The sequence below is a fragment of the Fundulus heteroclitus genome, unplaced genomic scaffold (assembly GCF_011125445.2).
Source record: "Fundulus heteroclitus isolate FHET01 unplaced genomic scaffold, MU-UCD_Fhet_4.1 scaffold_28, whole genome shotgun sequence".
NCBI lineage: Eukaryota > Metazoa > Chordata > Actinopteri > Cyprinodontiformes > Fundulidae > Fundulus > Fundulus heteroclitus.
The window spans coordinates 2,905,203-2,930,864 of NW_023396689.1; the positions used below are offsets into that span (position 1 = coordinate 2,905,203).

The 25,662-nt window shown below is 40.1% G+C and overlaps 1 protein-coding gene across 5 annotated transcripts in view; it reads right to left on the reverse strand.

Annotated features, from left to right (window-relative positions):
- Positions 1–25,662, reverse strand: part of LOC105920122 (protocadherin-10) — a 33,062-nt gene that overhangs the window by 3,393 nt on the left and 4,007 nt on the right. For 2 of the 5 annotated variants that reach the window (XM_036130049.1, XM_036130047.1), the window contains exons 2-4: positions 25,485–25,543; positions 25,219–25,334; positions 9,984–10,190 (exon numbers count right to left, since the gene is read on the reverse strand). In XM_036130049.1, coding sequence (XP_035985942.1) covers positions 9,984–10,190; positions 25,219–25,334; positions 25,485–25,543 — 382 coding nt within the window. The remainder of the gene's footprint in view (positions 1–9,983; positions 10,191–25,218; positions 25,335–25,484; positions 25,544–25,662) is intronic. The other 3 variants (XM_021312358.2, XM_036130048.1, XM_036130050.1) reach the window with 3 other exon arrangements.

Sequence of the window (25,662 nt, forward strand, 5' to 3'; positions counted from 1 at the left end):
ATTTTAACCCTCCTTTTGGGGCTCACCACGGTGGAGTCTGGGAAAGACTAATACGTCTAATCAAAAAGACCCTCACATCAGTTCTAAAGGAACAAACACTGGATGATGAAACCCTGTCAACAGCATTATGTGAAGTGGAAGCCATCCTAAATGACAGGCCAATAACTTCAGTGTCAAATGACCCTAATGACTTAGAACCACTAACACCAAACCATTTACTCCAGCTGAAAGCAAAACCAACCATACCACCAGGAGTCTTTGAGAAAACAGATCAATATTCAAGAAGAAGATGGAAACAAGCACAGTATCTTGCAGATCTTTTCTGGAGACGTTGGATAAGGGAGTATCTCCCACTCATGCAAGAACGAAACAAGTGGAACAGCAAAAGGAGGAACTTCAGCCCCGGAGATCTGGTTGTTATTGTAGATAACTCGGCACCAAGGAGCGCATGGACAATGGGCCGTGTTATGAAGATTTTTCCGGATGCCAAAGGCTTTGTTAGAAGCGTTTTGGTTAAAACCAAAGCCAATGTCATCCAGCGACCAATAGATAAGCTCTGTCTTTTAATGGAGGCAGATGGATGAAATAAGACTTTCTAACCTTTACTTTGGAGTGCTTTAAGCATTAGAAATGTTAAGAGGCTCTAGGTAACATTTATAGACAAAATGATTAAATTTATGTTATTTTTTTTGCTACATACTAGGCTCCTGTGTATATTATTTTTGTAATTGTTATTTTGCTAAGGCTAACAATTAGGGGCCGGGATGTTGGAGCCTATTAAGGATTAGATTAATAATTTAGCAAGAACTAAATTAATGTTACAGATCTAAGGTTGTGTGAATGATAGAGTTATTGTTTATTTGTTTATTTATTGGTTTAGCTTAGACCCTCCTCCTTGTCAGTCCGCCTCCTGCTAAGATTAACAAGTAGAAGCAGCTGCTGAGGTAGATCTGATTGTTTGGTGAAGGAGCGAGGAGTGAAACAGTTTTTCTACACACATACAGACCAGTTAACGTTTATATTAGAATTTTTTTGTAAGTCAACTCGGAGAATATTTTTGTTATTTTTGTAAGTAAAGAAAACACACCTTTTGAAACTGGGAAATTCTCCACGAGTGCTTTTTGTTTTGAGTGAGTCGAAAAACCTCCTCCTAAGAACTACTCTGGCAATTTTTAATTTTTGGAAACTGTTTTGATGCAAGAGTAGCCGTAACAGATCCATTTCGTCCGTAATGGTAAGCTCCCAATTTTCGTGTCAAAATACGGACGAAATCAACGGTTAGAACGTATGAAACACTCCACACGTATCCGTATCCATCTTTTACGTGAGGTATGAATGGGCCTTAACAGTGTACTGTAGCTAGGCCGTGTGGGGGGACACAGTGCTATTTTCAAAACGTCCTGTAGTGGGAGCGCCACTTGAAAATGACTAAGTATAGCTTTAATTATCGCGTCACATTTATGTCATAATTCCCGCAAGCAAAATAAACATATTCGCATGTATGTTAAACTACTTCTGCACATGGTTTATCTACCGCGGCACGAGAAACTGCCGCTTCGAGAGGAGAAAATCGCTCTCCGCTTGAGCCAGCTCCTCCCAAGCGCGCTCTGAATCTCACCCCGCGCATGATTTTTTATCCAGCGGCCACGCTGGAGGACGGCTGCGCGCTCCAAAGCGTCTCTGCGCTCGGACTGATTTTCTCCTCGCGCAAAGGAAAATGTGTTTTGACAGGTTGGGCGGAGACAAACCTCTTCTGTAAGCCTCCTCCCGATTGGGCCGTGCAGACACGATCACACAGGAAGTAGTGTCAGGAAGCTTTTGACTGACAGCCAAGGGAAGTCGACGGCTGGAGGCAGGACAATGGCGGAGGCTTCTCCAACGTTGGCGGTACGTGGGGTAAGTCAAATTTACAACCATTCTTGCCCCCAAAAAAGCACAATTATTCCTCATGGAGTAGTGCTATCTTTGAATAAGCAGCCTTAAATTGACATCATTCTATCTGGTCGAATTGTTCAGGGATATATAGTTAGCAGTTACAATGTTTGGGCACGAGAGAAAAATGTAGACTGCTGTATGCTGCGTTAGCTACTGTGGCGCTTCAGTGATGATGCTAACCGATGCTAATGTAACAGGTTAATAATATGACTTAGATTAAGCTTCAAATTTCACAAAATAAGATATTAATTTTACAAAAGCAGGTTTTATTGTGTTAGTAGCTGTTAGATAAGAGCAATGAGTATGTCCTACTGCACTTGAACGCAGCTCAAGCAGGCAGGAAGTAGCCCGACCCTCACAAGGGGCGGGTTAATACTGCTTTCAGCTGTTAGCGGTAAGACGTGCTCAACTTTGGGTCCTGATATAAAAACATTTTTCTTGTTTGATTTACAGTTCAGAAGTGATATATTCTTACCTCTAATTGAACGAGAATGCATTTTGATTATCTACTGAGTGTTAAATGGCAGATGTGAGTCAAAGTCAGTGTGTTGTTTGAATGTACAATAAGCTAACCTGCATGGTTGTTTTAAAGTGGAGATACGGTTAGCTTAGCGGACTTTTTGTATTAATTATTCTTTGTTTTGCACGTTATTTTCTTGTTCAGAAAGGTGTTTTGGACCAAATTGTACAATTACTCATCGCAGTCTGTCTTCTTCAAACACAGAGAGATTAAATGTCAAGTCAACCCAGATTCAGCCTTTGTCCTCCTTCGTGCCACACGCGAACAGAACACAACGCAGGGGGAACCAGTTACACTAACTTGGATGTTAACTTGTATTTCAATGTTTGTAGTGTTTTTCATGACTTAAATTATTCTCGCTCTTTCTCTGATTGTTTGTGCATGTGTGTGGTTCATTTTGGCATTGCAGTATTGACATTCATCCCTCGACGATAAGTAATGGAAAGAGATACATCAGCAACATTCGAGGATTTGCATGTAAGTGACAGCAAACGTCTTGGTTTTATTAAACTAATGATATTCACATTCAGAGATGACACTCAAACTTACAGTGCTAGGGTAAAATGCTAATTCAATGTACTGTAATGGTCAGAAATTGTATTTACCCAGTTCCAATTCAAAAAGAATGCTAAACACACTGTGAAGTCGTAGATAAACTTGGAAACTCGGGTTAGACCACCATCCACTAAGCCCAGTACAGATGGTAGCCTAGCTGACATATCTGCATAAACTAATAAAACTTAAATTTTATCTCCTTAAAAAATCAAAATGTTATCTTTTGCAGCTTCTACCTGTAGAGTAATGTACTAAATTGTTTATTTAATCAATAATGGGATATTCTCAGGTTTTAATGCTAAAAATAGGAGAAGAATCTAACTCTGTTAAATGTGTTCTGGTCAAAATCTATCATATTTAGAATCTTCACCTTAAGTTACACAGACATACATGATGTAAATAATTTGCCTGAGTTTTATGCTGTATAATTTCCTAGTCATGCTATTGGATCTTTAGTGAATGCGCTGCAGGGTCAGAGCTGACCAAGGGATAGAGAATGTTGAAATAGCCCAATACATGTTCACAGTGTGTGAGAAACGGATCAAGGAAGCTTCATTCCTGGAAAAGTGTCCACAATCAAAGGTTTCAAGCTTCTGCATGTCTTTCAGATATAATTACAGATAAAATGTTGACTGTAACCATACTGATATTTTATTATGCGACAAGTCTTTGAAGTTAAACATAATTACGTTATTTTCTGAGTGTGTAGGATTGAACGGCTGTGGCATGATGTCAGAACTTGTGTGACCTCAAAATACTACAGCCCACTACACAACCTAGAGACTGATCACCTTCCTGATATTTCCTCTAGGGGTTAGTTTCATGATTAGGAATAAGGGACGGATTTGCCCTTTATCTTTTCTGGTTTGTTTTGGATATGGTATAATGCAGTGCAAACATCTTACATAGAATATTATTCAACAGTACTGACTGGAATATCACACTAGTAATAGCATCAAAGAATAATGAAGGAAAGTGTATGAACCACCCCACCCCACAAAAAAAAAAAAAAAAACATTTCCTCTCCTTTACAGAAGACCTTTTTGATGTTCACATGACCATCCTTGCTAAATTGAAGGCAGACCTGGAGGCTTTTGTGGAAGGCTGGAACAACCATCCAATTAGGACAGGGGGTAATCTAACTCCAGAGCAGCTCTGCCATACCGGAATGATGGTTTACCCGATGGATCAGCCAGAGAATCTTGAGGTTTTTCTCTCATTTTGTAAAATACCATGTTTGAGCTTTTATGATCATCAAATAAGTGTACATCAAAACTTATTTTTGATGTATGATCATAAAACAGGTTTTATGATCATCAAATAAGTGTGAAGTACAGAAAATGTTATTTACATTACAGACCAAAAATTAAAAAAATTGGCCTATATAGCTATAATATAAATTCATAAATGTTAACTGTAAGATTAAAATATATCATCATAGTAATGATAGTGACTGTATCACAGTACACAAATGGCTACTGTGATACCTGTGGGAAACACTGAGGCCTCATTTATTTCTACTTGTTAGTTTATTATCTCAAGATACAAAGTGATGCGGTAAACACTATTGTCTCTTAGCAGGGAGATTTATAGTTTCAACCTCAGCTGGGAGTTCACATTGTTAGGTTACATGATGCCCTTTATTTTCCTTCTACTGTCCAAATGCACACATGTTATTTTCATAGTTATTTAAAAATTATTCCTAGCAGGGAAGGTGAGTTGTGATTTCATTCTGTGAAATGCTTAAAACCTTATTCCTGATTGCAGCTTTGGACCCAACATAAATAAAGATTGTCCATTATGGCCATGACTTTGCTTTTTTCTATTCAATACAAAAACAAAAGTTTTTGTCACAGGGCAATAAAAGCTGAATAGTTTGTTTTTGAAATGTATTTCCAGGCCCAAATTCATACTGAAATAATAATGCTCAAAGGTAAGTACTTTAAATTGTGATGAATTGATGATCAATGCAGAGTGTGAGCTTCTTGCTTCAAAGTGTGAGCTTATGATAAGCCCTTTTTGTGTATCCTACCTTGTGCATCAGATTTAATTATAAATTCTGATTTTTAGAGATAGATGGAAAATTATTTGAATTACCATGGAAAATAAGCAAAAGTAGTTTTGTGTATGGCTCACAGTTCACAACATTGCTCCCCATTGTGCTAAAATAAATGGAACATGTAACAGGTTGATAAAGTTTTTATTTTTAAACTTGCAAAGTAATGTAATTCTTGAAAACTATCCCTTACATACTGTTAATGTGTCTTCACATTAGTTAATTTTATTTTTAACTTGAATAGAGTGGGGATAACAGTATTGTCACAGTTTTTTGTAACTCATAAAAATAAATTCACAGTAGACTGGCAAGCAAATTTATTTATAAAGCCCAATTCATACACTGGCTTATTCATACTGCAATCAGTCAAAATTTGGATGCACTTGTCAGTTGAATCCAAGATAAAGTGCACCAAAAGCTTTACTGATTCTGTATTTAAATAGTTTTGATTCAAAGGGGAAAAAAATAACTAGGTGACTCCTATTTGAATTGTGCTCATTGCTGAAGGAGTGGAGACTTGTAGTGAATCCTTATAGTCTTATTGACTATATAACTGTTAACATAACGGATCTGGGTACTCCTTTCAGAGATAGACTTTCCACTAGGTAAAACTATGTGGTTGCCTAGGGCCCCAAGTTCCTGGGAACCGCATAAAACTCCTTTTATAAAAATGTGTTTAATATAGATATTATTTTTAGCACGTTATGTTTTTGAGTAAATTACTTTTGTTAAAATCCCTTAAAAATTGTTATTGTTATTGTTATTGTAATATGTGTCTTGGGGTCCACCCTTGAGTGTCCACTACATTGGATCAGACCATCTTACTGCGCAAATCAGCAATACCCAGAAGACAGCCTAACGTGTGAAAAACAGTACCCAGAGAAGATACAAAGAGGAGAGAGAAGAGCAGAGCGGACTAGCGTTATGTTCGAACCCTCTCTGGGAGCTTCCACCTGGTTTGCATCATGATGAGAAAATAATCTTGTCCTTAACTCCACATTATAGAAATAAGATAGGGTTATAAAGTTTGATCAATTTAGCTTTATTAAATTAAATTTAGGTGAACTAATTAAAAGGTCCTTCAGATCAAAACATTGTTTCAAATTCCTGCAGCCAGTTCAATTCTACATGTAGACAGAAAGTGTTGGAAAATATAACAAACTGATGCCAGTTTTTTATATTTAACATGCAGCTCTGAGTTTTTGAAATATGCACTGTTAATAAGAAAAACTATCACAAGCAATCACAAATGTACCATTATTTAGTTAGCTGTTTTATCTTCCTATATATGTAATATAAAGTAAAAACAAAGTGTTAACATTTATGGATGGAGAGCTGTCAGTCAAAAGCTTCTTGACACTACTTCCTGTGTGATCGTGTCTGCAAGGCCCAATCAGGAGGAGGCTTACAGAAGAGGTTTGTCTCCGCCCAACCTGTCAAAACACATTTTCCTTCACGCGAGGAGAAAATCAGTCCGAGCGCAGAGACGCTTTAGAGCAAGCAGCCGTCCTCCAGCGTGGCCGCTGGATAGAAAATTATGCGCGGGGTGAGATCCAGAGCGCACGTGGGAGGAGCTGGCGCGCACGAAGAGCGATTTTCTCGTCTCGAAGCGGTAGTTTCTCGCGCGACGGCAGATAAACCATGCGCAGAAGTAGTTTACATACATGCGAATATGTTTATTTTGCTCGTGGGAATTATGACATAAATGTGACACGATATTTAATACTGTGCCAGAAAAACTAGCTTCTAAGGAATTCAAGAGGAAAGTGGCAGTCATACACTGCTACTCAAAGGTACCTAATTAGATGACTGTTATCAATGTAAACACCTCTGTAGCAGTTTGCTGCTCTAGAGCAGCGGCTGGCTTTGGCAGAGGTGGCTGCTGAAAGGTAACCTGACTCTGCCAGATGGATTTGCTCCGCATATCCATCTGGAAACCTTCCGTTGAAGTAATTTTGGGAAGGGGCGAAAATACTGGTTAGCTGATTGGCCTATGTTGGTGACAGACGTGCCAAATAAACCAATCAGATCAACGAAGCATATGACGTACTAACAGCGACGACGAAAACACAACTACAAGCTCTTGCCGAAACCAGTCGGGAGAAGAGCAAAAACATCTTTTCCGTTGAGAAAAGCCTCCAGAGCAGTGTTTTGCTCTTTTTCAGTGAAGAAATACTCTGTAATTCCGATAAAACTTGCTCGATAGCCACGCTAACGCTAGTTTCATCGGGTGAAGCCGCCATGTTCTTTAGACTGAACTGTCGCGCTTCTCGTTGCATCACACCTCAACCCGCCTCAAAGCCAACACTGATTGGACGTTCGTTTGGTGAACTGCTCCAAATTTTCTTTAACGGAAAGTAGCCAGACTGATCTGCGAGTGAAACCTTGAAAGCTCGCGAGATCAGGATGGTCTCACGAGGCTAGCTGAAAGGAGCATGTACTGGGGAAGGGTCTGACAGCACACAGCCGAGGCGAGCGAGGCAAACCAAGAAGGGTCGGTGAAACTCCTGCTAATGTCAGGATGAAAAAACATCAACAATGACCTTAGAGATGCAGCTTTTGCTGCCAGTCAATCAGTGAACGATCAGGAGGCCATTTCAAAACACCCTGTACTCCTCAATTCTTACAGACAGAAAGATTATTCAGAGAAGAAAACACTGAGCATAGCTGGTTCTCTTCTCATGAGTGGACTACAGAATCATAGGGTGTACTTTCTTTTACCATGACTGAACCAGGTCAGGGAAGTTATGACATGGAGAGGTAGTGTGAAAGGGCTGATGTCCTTAAGCTTGTTAATAAAGCCAGGAACACTGTTTGCTTCTTATCTAAATAAAGACTGTGTAAAATGCTCAATCTCTAACAGTTATGGTCTCTGAAAAGACTCTTGAAACGGTTGAATGTTGCTTTATCTTGACCCTATTTCTTGTAAGTTACATCACTACTACACAGATCAAAAATGCCTCATAAAAGGCAGACACTTACAGCCCTTTAACTGTAGTCTTTAAAAAACTGAAACAGGAAAACAGAGCAGTCTGTTTTTAATTAACACAAAGAGAACAGAAGCATAAAATAAAGCAGGAGGAATGTTTGCCTGCTGTTCCTAGCAGCATGCTTTGCTTTTAGATGATGATGCTTAGAAAGCAGCATGGTTCTGACTGGCAAAAAATTCCATCAAGTTGTTTGGATGCTAAGAGAACAAGCCCTCTTCAGACGCTGCTTGACAAAATTATAATTAAACATTATCACCAAATTGCAGTGATTGAGGATGTATCTCTTCATCGCCTTTGCATTGCGTTTGACAAGCTAATTTCTTAGCCTTCTCTCTCTCCCTCTTTTTATTAATTTTTTTCTCAATTATCTAAAATTGTTTTTTTTATCCTCAGCTCCAATGCAATCACACCCTCTGAATAAGATGTTAAGCTCCCTGCCTGCTGCTTTTTTCTTCTCTGATTAAATACTGATTTTTTCTTGAAATTGCAAGTCTTTTATATTACAGAAGTTTTTTTTTTCTTTTACAATTAGACAAAGCTTTTTCATTGCTAACATCTCACAAATATCAAGCTTGCTTATGATGTGTGCATTACGAAGAGGCTTAAAGGTAGCAGCACGGCTGTGGATTTAAAATGTATTCAAACCCCCTTCAGAAATTTTTTGACATAAAAATGAGATATGGATAAATTATTTACACCTTTTATTTATTTTTTTTGAGGCTCGCCCTTTATATATAGTAGACTGACAGGAAGGGGGTGGAAGAAGGGGAGAGAGCGGCAAAGGACCGCGGGCCAGACTCGAAACCAGGTCTACCGCGCCAAGGACCAAAGGCCTTCAAACATGGGCCGTGCTACCCGCTAAGCCACGAGCGCGCCTATTTTCACCTTTTAATATGTACATATTTTCAATACCCCTGATGGACACATTTAAAAAATATATATATATTTAATTTCAGCAATCTGTCTTTTTAGTAGGAGTTGGTCAGCATCCTACATGTTGCAAAATGCGACAACCTTACCTTGCAACATGTTTCTAGAATGAAATTGTGAGGACATCTCTACATACCGTTAGAAGTGTTTGCACATACTTCCTGTCAGATTTAGTTCTGGACTAAATCTAATTTAAAATTGGATTTTCTTCTTGAGTTTATTATCTGACTTTTTTATGCGCATATTCTTTCTTAATTTAGATGTATGGTTCAACTCACATATGCTGAAAAATAAAAGCAAGCTTGATCTTTTTCTGAAGGTTTGAGGTTTTTAGAACATTAACTAAAACATTAACATCCAGCTAATTTAATCCATAAGAGGTCTTGCTCCATCTAAATAAAAGTAATCAACCAGATTATTGCAGATTTTATTTATTTTTTTCAGATTTGCTTGTTATTTAGATGAATTGTTACGAAGATCTGTCACACTAAAGAGAAATGTTTGGCAAGGATTTATCACCACCTCAGTTTTCACATCACATTTTAACAGGAGAGTGTAGACTTTTTTTATCCACTGTATATGCATGGCATTGTAGAAATGAACTGAAACGGCTAGTTTCAGGAGAGATAAGATCATTACAGTCAGACATAATGGAGATGCTTAAGAATTAGGGAAAATTAGTTAAGCACTGACAGGAGAGCTAAGAGAACAGGGGTCAGAGCTGAAATGAATTTCAAGCTTTCTCCCATCAGCTGAAAAAAAACTAATTTGAGCTCTTCTCTGTGACTTCTCTGTGACTTCCAGATCAAATCCATCTTTAGGCTGGAGCAAAATAGAATCCTTACTTAGATAAACTGCGTCATAAAGACCTGGGGAGCTAAGCTGAAATGTTTCCCACTCTTCCCGCTTGGTGGGGGATGAGGTGATAGTTTTGTAAATGGTGGTAGTGATTTAGGGGATGGTGAAGGTGGTTGGTGATTGAGAGGTATCTCTTTACCAAATGTAGAGGTTGACATATCTGTCATTTGCTCCTGGCTTTCAAGTACCTCTGTATCTGGGGCCGAGTCCATGCCGGGCACGTGGAGATTGCTGCGGTAGTCTAGGCCCTGGTGCCCATCTGAAGGCACGAAGCTGGGCATCCAGCAGCGGTCAGAGTGCCCCAGGGCCTTACACTCCTCTGTGCAGTTAGAAAACAGATCAACACCTGCAGATCCAAGCAGGGAAAAGAGAACAAGAAGGTTATATGAGACTGGGATGTGATCGAGAAATGCAACGCAATGTATAAGTAAAAACCCGAAGAATTCACAACTATGAGTAACACACAGATAATCTGTTTTACTGTATGCGTTTGTACTTGATTCCTCATACCAGGGGATTCTATCACAGCAATTGTGAGATCAAAGCCTCCCACACAATGATCAGAAAAACCCAGCATTTTTTTAGACATAAAAAGATGGACAATAAAATATGCCAATAAAATGTGTTAAAATATCCCACATAATAATGTAACTCTGTACTCTTTAGGTTCAGTAATCTTTTTAGTATTGTTTTAGAAATCTCTATCAGACCAACCAACACAGTGATTCATTTCCACACTGCTGTTTCCAAAACCAGTGTCCCTGGGCTCATTTCAGCTGCTTGTATCCACAATCTCGTTCTTTCGGTTACAATCCAACGCTAATGGCCATAGATGAGGGTAGAAACGTAGATCGACCGGTAAATCGAGAGCTTCGCCTTTTGACTCTGCTCTCTCTTTACTACGGCATACCGGTACAGTGTCTTCTTCACGGCAAAGGCAGCACCAATCTGCCTATCGATCTATCACTCCATTATTTGACTTCCCAATCTTTAAGGGCCTGTTTATCTTTTTTTTCTTCTTTGTTTCAGAGCCTATTCATCAAACAGAACTTTGCTTTTTATCTTGGAGCTAAGTGCTCCTTCACTCACTAAAAATGCCTGGGATTGAACTGTGTTGTTTTAACTATCCATAACATTTAGTTCAATAAGTACTCTGTTTTATAAAGTGTTTGACATATTGAGCTAGCTTTTGTGATATTTTGATGTCGATTCTCCTATTTTCAAAAAGTATATATGTATATTCTGATATATAATTATAACTAATAATAGGATATTCTAATATATTAAAATATATTGACACATTAAAGCTATATGACACTGGCAAACCCATGAACAACTGTTTCATCCCATCAGTTATATTCAGGACCATTAGATTGTCTATTCTTATTTTGTAATTTGAACATTTTAGTTGATAAAAGTTACGTTTAACCACATCTGTTTTTGACACCAATACATTAGGTTTTCAATAAGGTATCTCTGTCATACAGATGCAGCTGCCAAGAGACACTACAACAATAAACTCTGATGATGTTTCTGTTCTGAGTTTATGTTATCACCTTTGAATCAGGAGTGCTAGAGTGGGACACAACTAGACCATGAGTCCAGGTCAGTTAAAGTAGGTTTAAACAATTAAGCCCTAACTAAGATTGGATTGTATAAAAACACAGAGTCAGGCAGATATGAACAATACTGCAAATAACGGTTTACAGTGCCATCACTTCTGCTATTATCTGGGTTTCACTGGTGAAATATATGGCTGGCAGAACCAGACTATAACCTCACACATTTTATCTTCCGGTGAGCTGATGCTGGTGTTATAGCTGCAGACATTATTGAAGAAAAAACGTCCTGTCCTGGAGCAGGCCTATAAATTCAAGAAGAAACTAAACGGTGTTGGGTTTACCAGCCTGTCCAGGCCCCGGGCGTTTGCCCTCACCCATTCTACAAGCCTTTTTGGGTTGTGTGAAAAGCTGGTTATAGGTAGAACTGAAAACCTGTTTGATTTGGCTTTTTCATGTGGAATAATTGAGACTTCTTACTCGCTCAATATTATGCAAAAAAGATTTTTGTTCAAGAAGCAGAGAGGAAGAGAGTTACCAGAAACATTACAATACAATGCTGCTACTCAGGCCCAATGCAAGCTTCCAACCCAATTATGTTTTTTGTTTATTTTTTGCTGTTTTTCTGGCTCATATGTTTTTCTTACTCAATTTAGGCAATGCATGTTTTCTAAAACCTTAATCCTCTCGTGTATGTGTGTCTAAGGGCTAAAATCTGAACTGTCCAGCTAAGGCTATCTGATGCTAATCCCTCTCAATGCAGACTGTGATTAGTCTAAGACTGTAAGACTGCTGCCATCTTAGTAACTTGTGTTTGTGTGTGTGTGTGTGTGTGGGGGGGGGGGGGTCAGCAATGGGGGACTATTCTTTGTTACAAGGCAGATTAATTTGGCTTGCTGTCGCTAACAGCTTGGAAACGTTCCCTGTCTCCTAACGAGAGGATTTCCTATTAAATATTAATCGACATGCCATAAATACACCACCACATCACATTTTAACACATGGCAGATAGTAACTGGTTCAGTTTGGATGAGCAAACTTGCATGCAGGATTGTGTTAAAAAAAAAGTTAACCAAACAAAGAAAAAAGATGCATAACTATAGATTTCTATTCCAGGAAGGAATCAGGATAATATGAGGTGTTTAGACTAAGCAAGATCTAACTCCCAGAGTAAACACAGAGAATGGAGGAACTCCAGCCACACATGCAGATCAAGTCATCCTGATAATTCTTGACATTTTTGCTAAATTCGATGTTTTCCCACCTTCTGTCTCAGTCACTGTCATCCAGTAAGGAGCCAATAAACATTTTGTCTATTAAAGCTAAAACCTGTTGCCCAAACATATATACACTTTTAATGTGAATAAATGTTGTGAATAATCCCCTTATTGCTCCACAACATATCTTTGTATGCAAATCATAGGAACCATCTTGCTCGAAGTGGCGCAAAGGACAAGCCTGATGTGTTTTATTCTTACCCATTCCTTACTTGTGCATACTCAAAGAGCACAAACACAGTTTCACTTTAACCCAACTGAGAATTAACTTTATTAATACAGTTGGATAAACTACAAAATAGCTTGGTCTGGATTCCACTACTTTCCCCAATTCCTACACAGTAACATTTCCGTGTGAAACACAAAACAATAGTTCCTATTGTTATACGATGAGGAGAAAGAAGGCGTGAGGGGGAAAACTGACATGGTGCCAGAAAAACCTCATCTCAATTTGGCGTTCTGCTCAGAATTTTCATGGGGCAAACACAAAGTTCTGGTAATGACCTTCATTTGGTAATTGGTATGCAGAGGTCTGAAAAATAAATTACTGATCAGTGAGCTGTTACCTAAGGAGAAATGCATCATGGCAACATGGAGAGAAAGAAGTATAGCGGGAATAGAGGAGGGCTTGAAAAGTGAATGAACACCTGAACTCAATCTCCTCCAAGTATGTCACACCGGCTGCATTCATAAAATGTTCTTTAAAACATGTGGCAGGGAGGGAAACAGAATCCCTGGGGGAAATCTGGAAGTGGGAAAAGCAGCAAATGAACTGTGATTTTTAGGTACTAGCATTTAAATACACACAGGTATTATCTCAGTGCTGAATGAGAGGAATGAACTCAATCCAGATTTCATGCTTAAAAGATATAAGTGGGCCAATAACAGATAACTGCTGTATTTAAAATGCATTTTCACAGTGGAAACAGGAGAAGAGTGTTTCATTTTTCTACACATAATTCCAAATAATTCAATTTAAATCAACCTTAAATCTCCTACTTTAAACTTCTGTCTTTTTAAGTTTAAACTCTTCATTTATATATATATATATATATATATATATATATATATATATATATATATATATATATATATATATATATATATATATATATATATATATATATATATATAAAAAAACTGTATGGTTATAGTTTTTAATAGATTTAGAAGACGTAGTCAATCATATCTTATCTTCCAATCAAAGTACAATAGAATACCTGCCATAATGATCTGCTGATCACATGTGAAATTAAGCCATTTAGGAAACATGGAGCCTTCATTTAGATAGCAGAAATATAAATGATTTGTTAGGGTGGAATTGTCGGGCGCTGCACGTCACTCAACATGTAAAGCCCGACCACGCCTGTGATGGTCGGTATCATTAAAGAGGGCTCTATGGGAGCAGTTCCAGACTCAGTGCACTGTATAGCGAAGCAAAAGCGAAACTAAGTCCGGCTGGCCAGGGTAGCAAAAACTTGCAGCATGAAACACACAAGCAGAGGACAAAAAGCCCCATCCATCATCTACACCTGCTTATGGTGCCTATGTAGAGAGTAGTGGCCTAGTGGTTAGAGAGCAGGGAGCTTGCATCCTGGAGAGGCTGCAAGGTTCCTGGTTAAACTCCCACAGACTGCCACTTTTGCTCCCTGAGCAAGACCCTTACCCTGGGGTTTCACTGAACGTGAAACGCTGCAGTGCAGCGATAGCAGCAACCGCGGATTCCCCCGGTGTGCAGTGGTGCATTGTTGAAGTGTCCAAGATTTGCTGGCGCTCGCTGTTTCTCTAAAATATGCGGCTGTTCTATTTTTATGCCGCTCACCCCGCCAACTCCCCGTCATTATTACTTTAGCAATATTCCACATGTGGCCTCTGGTAATAAAGTCAAAAATCTTGATTCTATTTTTGACCAAGACAGGTCATTTAAATCCCATATTAAAAAGGTTTCCAGAGTTTCCTTTTTTCACCTACTAAATTAGAAACATTCTGTCCAGGAGCAATGCTAAAAACCTAGTCCATGCATTTGAAGGAAGTCCACAAAATGCAGTTTAAAGTCTTCAACTGATCCAAAATGCTGTAGAAGGAGTTCTAATGTAAATCAACAAGAGGGATTATATTTCTCCAATTTTAGACTTCCTTCATTGGCTTACTGTTAAATCAAAAATAGAAATTCTTCTACTAACGCATAAAGCCCTTAATAATCAAGCTCCATCATATATCAGAGCTCTGATTACCCCGTATGTTCCTAACAGAGCACTTTGCTCTCAGACTGCAGGTCTGCTGGTGGTTCCTTGAGTTTCTAAAAGTAGAATGGGAGACATTAGCTATCAGGCTCCTCTCCTGTAGAACCAACTCCCAGTTTTGGTCCGTAATGCAGACACCCTGTCTACTTTTAGGACTAAGCTTAAAACGTTCCTTTTTGACAAAGCTTATAGTTAGAGTGGTGCATGTTACCCTGAGCTACCTCTATAGTTATAATAATAATTGAACTTTACTGATCTCACAATAGAGAAATTCACTTCTGTATCTTAACCCATTCCCTTGGAGAGCAGTGGGCTGCCACTGTGCGGCGCCTGGGGAGCAATCAGGGGTTAAGGGTCTTGATCAGGGACCCAGAGTGGCAGTCTGTGGGAGTTGAACTCAGAACATCTGGGACCCAAGCTCAATGCTCTAAACAGCTGCGTTGTGTCTCTGCTCTGTCTTCTGTAACCCCCAGTCGGTCGAGGCTCATACTGAGCCCGGTTCTGGTGGAAGTTTTTTTCCCCGCTGTCGCTTCATGCTTGCTCAGTATGAGGGATTGCTGCAAAGCCATGGACAATGCAGACGACTCTCCCTGTGGCTCTATGCTTCTTCAGGAGAGAATGCTACTTGTCAAGACTTAAAATCTATGTATTGACATCTTAAAAATGGTCTTATAGCTTAAAAGATCATCCTGTTTTGGTTGAATTTGTAGCTGAATAGAAAAAATGTTCTCAAAGCATTAAATAAGCCTTTTGACTTTCAAAAATGTTGTCCTTTTAAGGTCATTTTAAGTTACTTTTTATTAAATTTGTCAATATCCTATGGAAGTCTGGACATATGGCAGCGTCGTTTCAGGTGAGTTCGCCACGCCACCACGCCGCCCTGCTCCATCGAATCCAGTTGATTTTGTAGTCGAATAGAAGAGATGTTCTCAAAGCATTAAATAAGCCTTTTGACTTTTAAAAATGTTGTCCTTTTAAGGTAATTTTAAGTTACTTTTCATTAAATTTGTCAATATCCTATGGAAGTCTGAACATATGGCAGCGGCATTTCAGGTGCCCCCACCACGCCGCCCTGCTCCATGGAATCCAGTTGGGCCTGGAATCCACAACACACCAACATGTCTTCTGTCTGTGGACACAGTTTCATGTTGGTTAGCTCAGAGGGGTAACATAGCGACTGTCAACAATAAAACATGACACTTCCTGTTGTCAGGGGGCGTGGCCTAAGCAATGTCATCATTTGACCATTGGATATTGTAGGAGACCTAGTGGTGATCAACTACTGAAAGTTTGGTGGCTCTGTGAGATTTTGTGTATGAAATATAATATATTATATATTTTGTGTTTCATGGCGAGTAGTAACTTTTAATTGGCCATGCCTTATGATCAGACTGCCCGAGTTTCAAGCCGATCGCTCGATATCTCTGGGAGGAGTTCGATCAAATACCAATGCTGTAAATGTCTAAATTGAGGTCAAAATCAGACTTTGAGTCTAAAATGGCCAACTTCCTGTGATACTTGCACTATGACGTTAATTGTAAATTCTGAGCGTCTTGTTGAGCTCTACAACTGTATCAAATTTCATGTCTCTACGACGAAGTAAGTGAATAGCAAAGGGTCCTTTGAAAATTTCTAGGTGGCACCGTTGAGGCATTAGGTCACGCCCACCAAAGTTTGTTATGGATTCCTGTTGGGGGCTGGATAAGGATGCACCCAAGTGAGTTTTAAGCAGCTCGGCCCAAAAATGTGGAATTCAGAGCCAAACGTATGGCAGCGGCGTTTGAGGTGACTTTGCCATGCTGCCACGCCGCCACGCTCCCCTGCTCCATCGAATCCATTTGGGGCTGGAATCCACAACACACCAACATGTCTTCTGTCTCTGGACACAGTTTCATATTGATTAGTTCAGAGGGGTAACATAGCGACCGTTTAGAGCAAAACATGACATTTCCTGTTGTCTGGGGGCATGGCCTAAGTGATGTTATCATTTGACCATTGGATATTAAAGAAAACCCGATGATGACCAATCACAGAAAGTTTGGTGCCTCTGTGTGTTTATGTGTAGGAGATATAACAGTTTCATTTTTTGTGGCAAATAGGTGAACTTTGACCCCTGCTAACACCCCTTAAACATGCTCAAAAACTCACCGTTTTGATAACTTTTAATTGGCCATGCCTTATGATCTGACTGACCGAGTTTCAAGCCGCTCGCTCGAATTCCCTAGGAGGAGTTCGATCAAATACCAATGCTGTAAACGTCAAAAATGGTGTCAAAATCAGACATTCAGTCTAAAATGGCCGACTTCCTGTGATACTGGTACTATAGGCCCGTTTACACTACACCTAAAAACCGAGCCATGCCGAGACCGGTCCTAGCTTGGTCCAGTTAACTGAGATAAATGCAGCCGTTTACACACACAGGAGTTATCTCGGTTATGGTTCCTTGGTTGCTCCTCGCCTCCTAGTGGCGATCTGCGTTACTACCGCTCTCTGGGATTGAAGGCGGGACCGAGCAAATCAAAATGGCGGCACCCGTCACATTCAGGATGTTATTGTTAGACAGATTCGGCTTTTGGGACGTGGATAAGACAAATGAACGTCTAATAAGGATTTACAGACGCGGGAAACAACAACAGACGCTGAGGTTCATAAGCAGAATCATCTCTGGAAACCGTGTGGCACGGTAAGGAAGCTAGTATTATTATGAATGTCTGAAATTTGTCTGAATGGAGTGTGAATCGGGACGTGCAGCCAGACACGCCGGGAAACCCCCGGACAGTCAGCTGACTGTAAGGGCATGACGCGGTCTGCTCATGCGCTCCTCGTTCTCAGGGAACCGGGATAAAAAAAACCAGTCCGAGACCTACTGATGAACTGGTCTGCAGTTAGCGCGGTCCGGTTATCGTTAGCGCGGTCTGGTTCAGTCTGCTGACCATTTACACACAAGAGTTATCTCGGTTACCGAGCTCGGACTGGTCTCGGCTCGGTTAAAAAAGTGTAGTGTAAACGGGCCTTATGACATTAATTGTAAATTCTGAGCGTCTTGGTGAGCTCTACAACTGTACCAAATCTCATGTCTCTACGATGAAGTAAGTGTATAGCAAAGGGTCCTTTGAAAATTGCTAGGTGGCGCCGTTGAGGCATTTTTCTTTAGATTTTTGTGACGACCTTAAAATACAAAATTTTTAATTAGTCACCATGAATCTGCAAAGTTTGGTGAGTTTTTGAGTATGATAAAGCCCCCAAAAAGGCCCCTCTTTAGGGGGGCCGAATAAAAATAATAAGAAACAGTACAGATACAATAGGCCTTTGCAGCGCTTCGCTGCTCGGGCCTAATAATAAAACCGCAAGCGGTGATGATCGGCCCTCGCAGCCAAGTGCCGCTCTGGCCTATGGGCCACCGCTAGGGTACGCGCATCTCCCACCACCAGCCACTGCAGAAGCTGTCACGCATTTTCCTCGCCCATCCACCATGCAATACACACGTACGCGTTGGGCAGCGCTCCCCCACGACTCACAAAAAATCTGGTGCAGATCGGTCGATGCAGCGAGGAGATACAGCTGTTGAATAATGATAATGCATTTGGCCACCGGACAGGACTAAAGCATTCGGCGGGCCGGATTCGGCCCGCAGGCCGTACGTTTGACACCCATGGTTTAAACATTAGTATACCAATTTAATTAAAGGTATCTTACTAGCTGTTAATCCAGCTTCATGTGAAAAGTTAACAAAACCTTTTTAGCTATTTAAAGTTAATTATTATTTCATGTGTTTAAGGGTTTCGTTTCTTGCATTAAGACAGCTTTTATAAAAGTTTGACATCTAAATTGGTGGATACACACCCAAAAGTAATAATGTAAAAGTAACACTTTAGCAATTGGAATATTGCTAAAGTAACACTTTAGCAATTTTCCACATGCGTGTTGTGAACCAACTTTCATAATTCCTAACAGAGCACTTCACTCTCAGACTGCAGGTCTTCTGGTGGTTCCTAAAATCCCTAAAAGCAGAATGGGAGGCAGATCCTTTAGCTATCAGGCTCCTCTCCTATGAAAGCAACTCCCAGTTTTGTTCCATGAGGCAGACACCCTGTCTACTTTTAAGACTAATCTTAAAACTTTCCTTTTTCCATCCATCTATCCATCGTCTTCCGCTTATCCGGGGATGGGTCGTGGGGGTAGCAGCTTCAGTAGGGAAGCCCAGACATCCCCTCCCCAGCCACTTGGGCCAGCTCCTCAGGGGGAATCCCAAGGCGTTCCTAGGCCAGCCGAGAGACATAGTCCCTCCACCATGTCCTGGGTCTTCCCCTGGGCCTCCTCCCGGTGGAACGTGCCCAGAACACCTCACCAGGGAGGCGTCCAGGAGGCATCCTAACCAGATGCCCGTGCCACCTCAACTGGCTCCTCTCGACGTGGAGGAGCAGCGGCTCTACTCTGAGTCCTCCCCGGTTGACTGAGCTCCTCATCCTATCTCTAAGGGAGAGCCCAGACACACTACTGAGAAAACTCATTTTGGCCGCTTGTATCCGGGATCTCGTTCTTTCGGTCAAGACCCAAAGCTCATGACCATAGATGAGGGTAGGAACGTAGATCGACTGGTAAATCGAGAGCTTCACCTTTTGGCTCAGCTCTCTCTTCACCACAACGGACCGGTACAGCGCCCGCTTCACAGCAGACGCCGCACCAATCTGCCTGTCGATCTCCCGCTCCATCTTCCCCTCATTCCTGAATAAGACCCCAAAATACTTGAACTTCTCCACTAGAAGCTGGCTCTTGGGACTTTCCTTTTTGACAAAGCTTATAGTTAGAGTGGCTCATGTTACCCTGAGCTACCTCTATAGTTATACTGCTATAGGCTTAGGCCACTACAGGACATCAGGGCCTATATTTCTCACTCTACTGAGTTCTACTGTTCTCCAGTTTTGCATGACTGTTGTCATTACATCTTTTAACTTTTTGTTCTCTCTCTTTTTTCCTCATAGTAGGTACACCTGGTCTGGCGTTCTGTTAGATGTGGCATCATCCAGGGAAGACTGATCACCCGCTACTACCATCTAATGTAGAACAGATTACTGGATCAATGTGTGCTTCTGTGCTTTGTTATCTGTCTTGTGTCTCTGCTCTGTCTTCTTTAACCCCCAGTCGGTCAAGGCAGATGACCATTCATACTGAGCCCAGTTCTGCTGGAGATTTTTCCTTCCTGTTAATGGGGAGTTTTTTCTCCCGCAGCCGCTTCATGCTTGCTCAGTGTGAGGGATTGCTTCAAAGCCATGGACAATGCAGACTACTCTCCCTGTGGCTCTACGCTTCTTCAGGAAGGAATGCTGCTTGTGAAGACTTTGATGCAATCAACTGGTTCCCTTATATAGGCATCTGTATAATCTGATCCAATGTGTATAATCTGATTGATTTTGAGTCTGTAAAGTGCCTAGAGATTACATGTTTAATGAATTGGTGCCATATAAATAAAATTGAATTGAATTGAATTGAATGGCTTAAAGCATGGCTTGGGGCTGATCATTTAAAATATTCTAGGGGGCGCTATAGAGAAATTGGGTCACGCCCACCAAAGTTTGTTATGAATTCCTGTCGGGGGGTGGATAAGGATTCATCCAAGTGAGTTTTAAGCAACTCGGCCCAAAACTGTGGAGCCAAACGTATGGCAGCGGCGTTTGAGGTGACTTTGCCATGCTGCCACGCCGCCCTGCTCCATCGAATCCACTTGGGGCTGGAATCCACAACACACCAACATGTCTTCTGTGTCTGGACACAGTTTCATGTTGATTAGCTCAGAGGGGTAACATAGCGACCGTTTAGAGCAAAACATGACACTTCCTGTTGTCAGGGGGCGTGGCCTAAATTATGTCATCATTTGATCATTGGATATTGTAGAAGATCTGATGATGATCAATCACGGAAAGTTTGGTGTCCCTGTGTGTTTCTGTGTAGGAGATATAACAGTTTAATTTTTTGTTGCGAATAGGTGAACTTTGACGCCTGGGTCAAATTATGACCTTCAATCTAAAATGGCCAACTTCCTGTGATACTGGTACTATGACATTAATTGTAAATTCTGAGCCTCTTGTTGAGTTCTACAACTGTAACAAATTTCATGTCTCTACAATGAAGTAAGTCAATAGCAAAGGGTCCTTTGAAAATTTCTAGGTGGCGCCGTTGAGGCATTTTTCTTTAGATTTTTGTGATGACCTTAAAATACAAAATTTTAAACAGTCACCATGCATCTGCCAAGTTTGGTGAGTTTTTGAATATGAGAAAGCCCCCAAAAAGCCCCCTCTTTAGGGGGGCAGAATAATAATAATTAACACTATAGATACAATAGGCCTTTGCAGCGCTTTGCTGCTCGGGCCTAATTAACACTATAGATACAATAGGCCTTTGCAGCGCTTTGCTGCTCGGGCCTAATTAACACTATGGATACAATAGGCCTTTGCAGCGCTTTGCTGCTCGGGCCTAATGATTATTATTATCTCCAGCCGTCATTAGGCAAAAGGCAAGTCCATCCTGGATAGGTTACCAGTGCCTCACAAGGCAACATCAAGACAAACAGGACAGACAACCATGTAGGCACAACACCTCAGAGCAATCTGGAGAGACAGATTGTGGGAAGAAACAATGGAAATGATGAATGTTTTTGTTTTTTAGTAGCTGAATAGACTACTCATCTTATCTAGCATCTATGTTTGCTATAAGCCTAAAGCATAAAAGCACTAACATTTTAATTGTTTCTGTATTTATCGCAAGCTATATCGTTATTGCAACATCTACCAATATTATCACATATTGCAATTCATCCTAATATTTTGCAGCCATAGTTTCATTTTATTACTCAGTAGAATACATTTTTAATAGAAAAAAACAATGTATTACTCAATAATAATTCTGTTTTTTAATCAGTGAGTAAAAAACAAAATTAATAATGTCCCTGGCCTCATAACGCTCTTAAGAACAAGATTAATGTATCATGGTGGACAAAAACATGTTAATATAACACTAACACTAAAACCCATTTAATTCAGCTCCATTTATTTCTCTAGCTTCAATTTACAAATAACATCGCCACCAAGAAAGACGTCTCAAAATCTAGAAATGTTTAATCAAACCAATCATAAAGAAAGATCAAGACATTCCAATTTTATTACAGTTACAATGCAATCAAATTCACTTCATGCCAATCGGGAAAAAATAAACTCTTCAATGGAGCCCACCAGATTGGACTGAGTGATTTTTCAGCAATCCTTCCTTCTGGCAACAGTGAAAAGCAGCTATGGCCTTTTAACAGGATGTTTAAAGAAAACGACTCAACATCCATGTAGCTCAAAAGAAGGACCTGTGTAGGTACCAGATTGGCTCGGGGGGCCTGCGCTTCCCGATGACGTCAATTATATGGCAACTCCACTCAAACAAACTACATTACGCCCGCAGGCTCCATTTGTTACAAATCAATTTTATTTTGTTAATTTACGAATATTATCCAGTAACTTAATCGAGGCATAAAAACTTTTAACATCATTTTGAAATGCTGCTGTAGTAGTCTGACAATTTAATCGGTAATTTTGCAGGATCAAAGTTACAAGTTAAGAGAAATTTCCTTCCTCCAATTTATAAAAAAAAAGTTGTGAAGGGAAACTAAACCATAAACTCTTTTAATTGTTAATAAAAGTCTACAGCCATTTTAATTTGCAGCCATTATCATGGCATTCATCACTTTAAAATCAATAACGTTTATTCCTCCTTTTTCTACTGATATTACTATGTCATTTTTTCTGATCACATGTTTTTTATTATTCTAGATGAAATTGTGAAAATATTCTTACAAAAATTCAGCCAACTGTCAAATATTTGTGGATTTTTTTTGTAAAATGGCTTGATTTGTTCTGTCATTTTCAGTGTGGTCCTTGTTAATCATTATACCTAAATATTTTACCTCATTTTTATCAATTAAAGTAGGTTGATTATTTTGAATTGCTAAGATTTCACATTTTTCTATGTTCATCTTTAAGCCTGAAGCTTTTGAGAAAGAAGAAATCGCTAAATGAACTAAATAAAATTGATTCGTTACAAATGCATACCGCGGGCTCAATGTAGTTTGTTTGAGTGGCGTTGCCATAATGGGACGTCATCGGGAGGCGCAGGGACCATGGAGAATTTCTTCGTAAAATTGTCCGTTTACAAACCGCAATCCCGCTCTCGAATAAAACCTACACCCCGCTATAATTACTTTAGTAAGTTGTCCAGACCAATCACAATGTTTTGCATAATTGTGCAAACGTTAAACCAATCATGTATAGTGACATCATCAGAAGGCGCAGGGCCCCGAGTCGATCTGACCACCCGAGCCGATCTGGTACCTACACCGGGCAATAATTGATAGTGTAGGGCTGTGAGCCACAGTGCAGAGAAACACAATCAAATAAAGAATCCAAATAATGTTAGCTGATGGCTCTAACACAAATAACACCTTCCCTGTTAGCTTTCCTGACAGTCCTGGATGTCACCATACAATGGAGGAAGTGAATGAACAATGAGGACTATCAGTAGACTCTGTATTTCTAAAAAGATTTCTAACAGGCCGAGAAGATAAAACAGATGGACATTTAGAAATGAAGAAATCTGAACATGAACTGAGTTTATTCACAGTGCTATGTAATTACATAAACTGAAAGAAACTAATGGATGAAGAAATATAAATTTACACATCCAGCTAAAGGATCGTTAAATGGGACATAGTCAGCTCTATAAAAGACAACGATAGGTTTTTACATCAGATTTAAAAATACTTTTTTCACAGATCAGCTCCATCCACACAAAACTGTCTGTTCAAAACACTGATGGTGATCAGAAATACAAACATTTTTTATATTGCAATGATCGTATTTTTATTTATCTGCCTAGCTTTTACTGGTCTACAGTTCAGTCTTCTTAAAATGGAAAATTTATTTTATCTGACCTTTATTTCTGCATCTCATCACAACAATATGAATAACAATTTCTACTGTGCCTAATGCTGACCCCTCAGAAAAAAATATGACCATGGTATATTGTAACTAAACACTTCAGACAATTTACAGCACTTCTGTTTAAAATCGGTTTTGAATTTAATTAAAAAGTATTCAGTTTATAACAGTTTTTTTACTATAAAATGTGATAGATCTGAATACTCCAGGATCAATTAATAAAATAATAGTAGAAGAGGAAATAAACTTGACAAAAGCTTAAAAAATAATGTAAAAACAGCATGATTAGTCAGTTAACCAATGAGCTCATTTTCTGTCACATTATTCTCTCTTTCCTCATGTCCCCTCTAACCTCCTGTATGTTCCGTTTGTCCTTGTTGAGCACAGCCAAATAAAGTCTGCTCTTAATAGAGAAAATATTTCCAGCTCAGTGTAGCTCAGTTTACTGAGGTCTACTGCTAGGATCCCTGCCATGGAGCTCCATCCGCAGAGGGTCCAACCAGACAGACTCTGAATGAACACATAACACTGGCATTTTTCGCTCAGCAGGCCCTTAATATACAAACTCTGATAAGTTCTTTAGGAAAGAAGATTTTTGGAAGACAGACAGGCGTGGACATTCAAGGAAGAGAGCAGCAAAAAAAAAAGCGCAAAAAGGAGTATTGTTGGACAATAACAGCAGGAAGGAATTCATTAATTCATCTAATGAACAAATGAATTGCCTCTTTTGTTCACCACAGGCACAACCCAGTTGGTCCACTTCCCAGTTCTTCGGTGCGAGCGCAGCCTCATTAAAAAGCCCGTCACATCTTGTCAAGCGGTCGCTGGACTGAACGCGCTCACCGGGAGCAGGCTCCGCATTAACACGGCTATATATTTACAAACAGCAGCTTCAGGCTACCCTGGCCCCGCTCACATTTTATCATTATGTGACAAAAAACACAAGTTCGGGTCTTATTCAGGTGGATGAAGCCATCCAAGCCAAGCTCTTCAACGATACTTTTTAAAAAGACAAAATGTGCATAACAAGATTCCTAAACAGCGCATGGCAGACACTGTGAAGCATGTCGGGTGATATTGACTCTTGCCTAATTGCAGGTGTAATTAAAACAAGCTTTAATTTGACCAGCCAAATTCTGTTTCAGTACTGGAAGGGCAGGCAGCAGTCTGCTTCTGGAGCCACACTGCATAGCAACCACATGCAAATCAGCAAACCCTACTCCCATCTTACTCAAACCTGAGAGCTACTGATTTGCTTTTTTAACTTCCAGCACCAAAACATTCAAATAACCTTGCTCAGGAAAAAGAAGAGAGACACACCGATCTTACCAGAAGAATGGCCTCTATTAGTGGCATCATGGTCACTGTCTCCCTGCTCGCTGTCTCCATGGCCACTGTCTTTAGAGCTGACCAGATCAGCCTCCTGAAAAGCTGAACTAAGAACAGAGAACATCAAGTCAGTGCCCAAAACTGACACTTCTGGTACATTCTTCTATGCACAGTATGAGGGATTTATTGAAAGAAATCAACACATAAAAAGGACTGAGAAGCATCAGGCAGCAGCATGGAACCCTTTCTATATTTACCTGTTAACACGCCTTGGCCTCTCCACCAGGTAGCTGAGTTCAGTTCGCTGATGTTTGGTCTGAAATAAGAAGGGGGAGGGCTGTTAAGTTGTTTGCTCCAACATCCCATGTACCAGAGTTAAGGAAAAATGGCAAAAACAATACAGCACGCACTGTGTCACACTGACAAGAGCAGGGA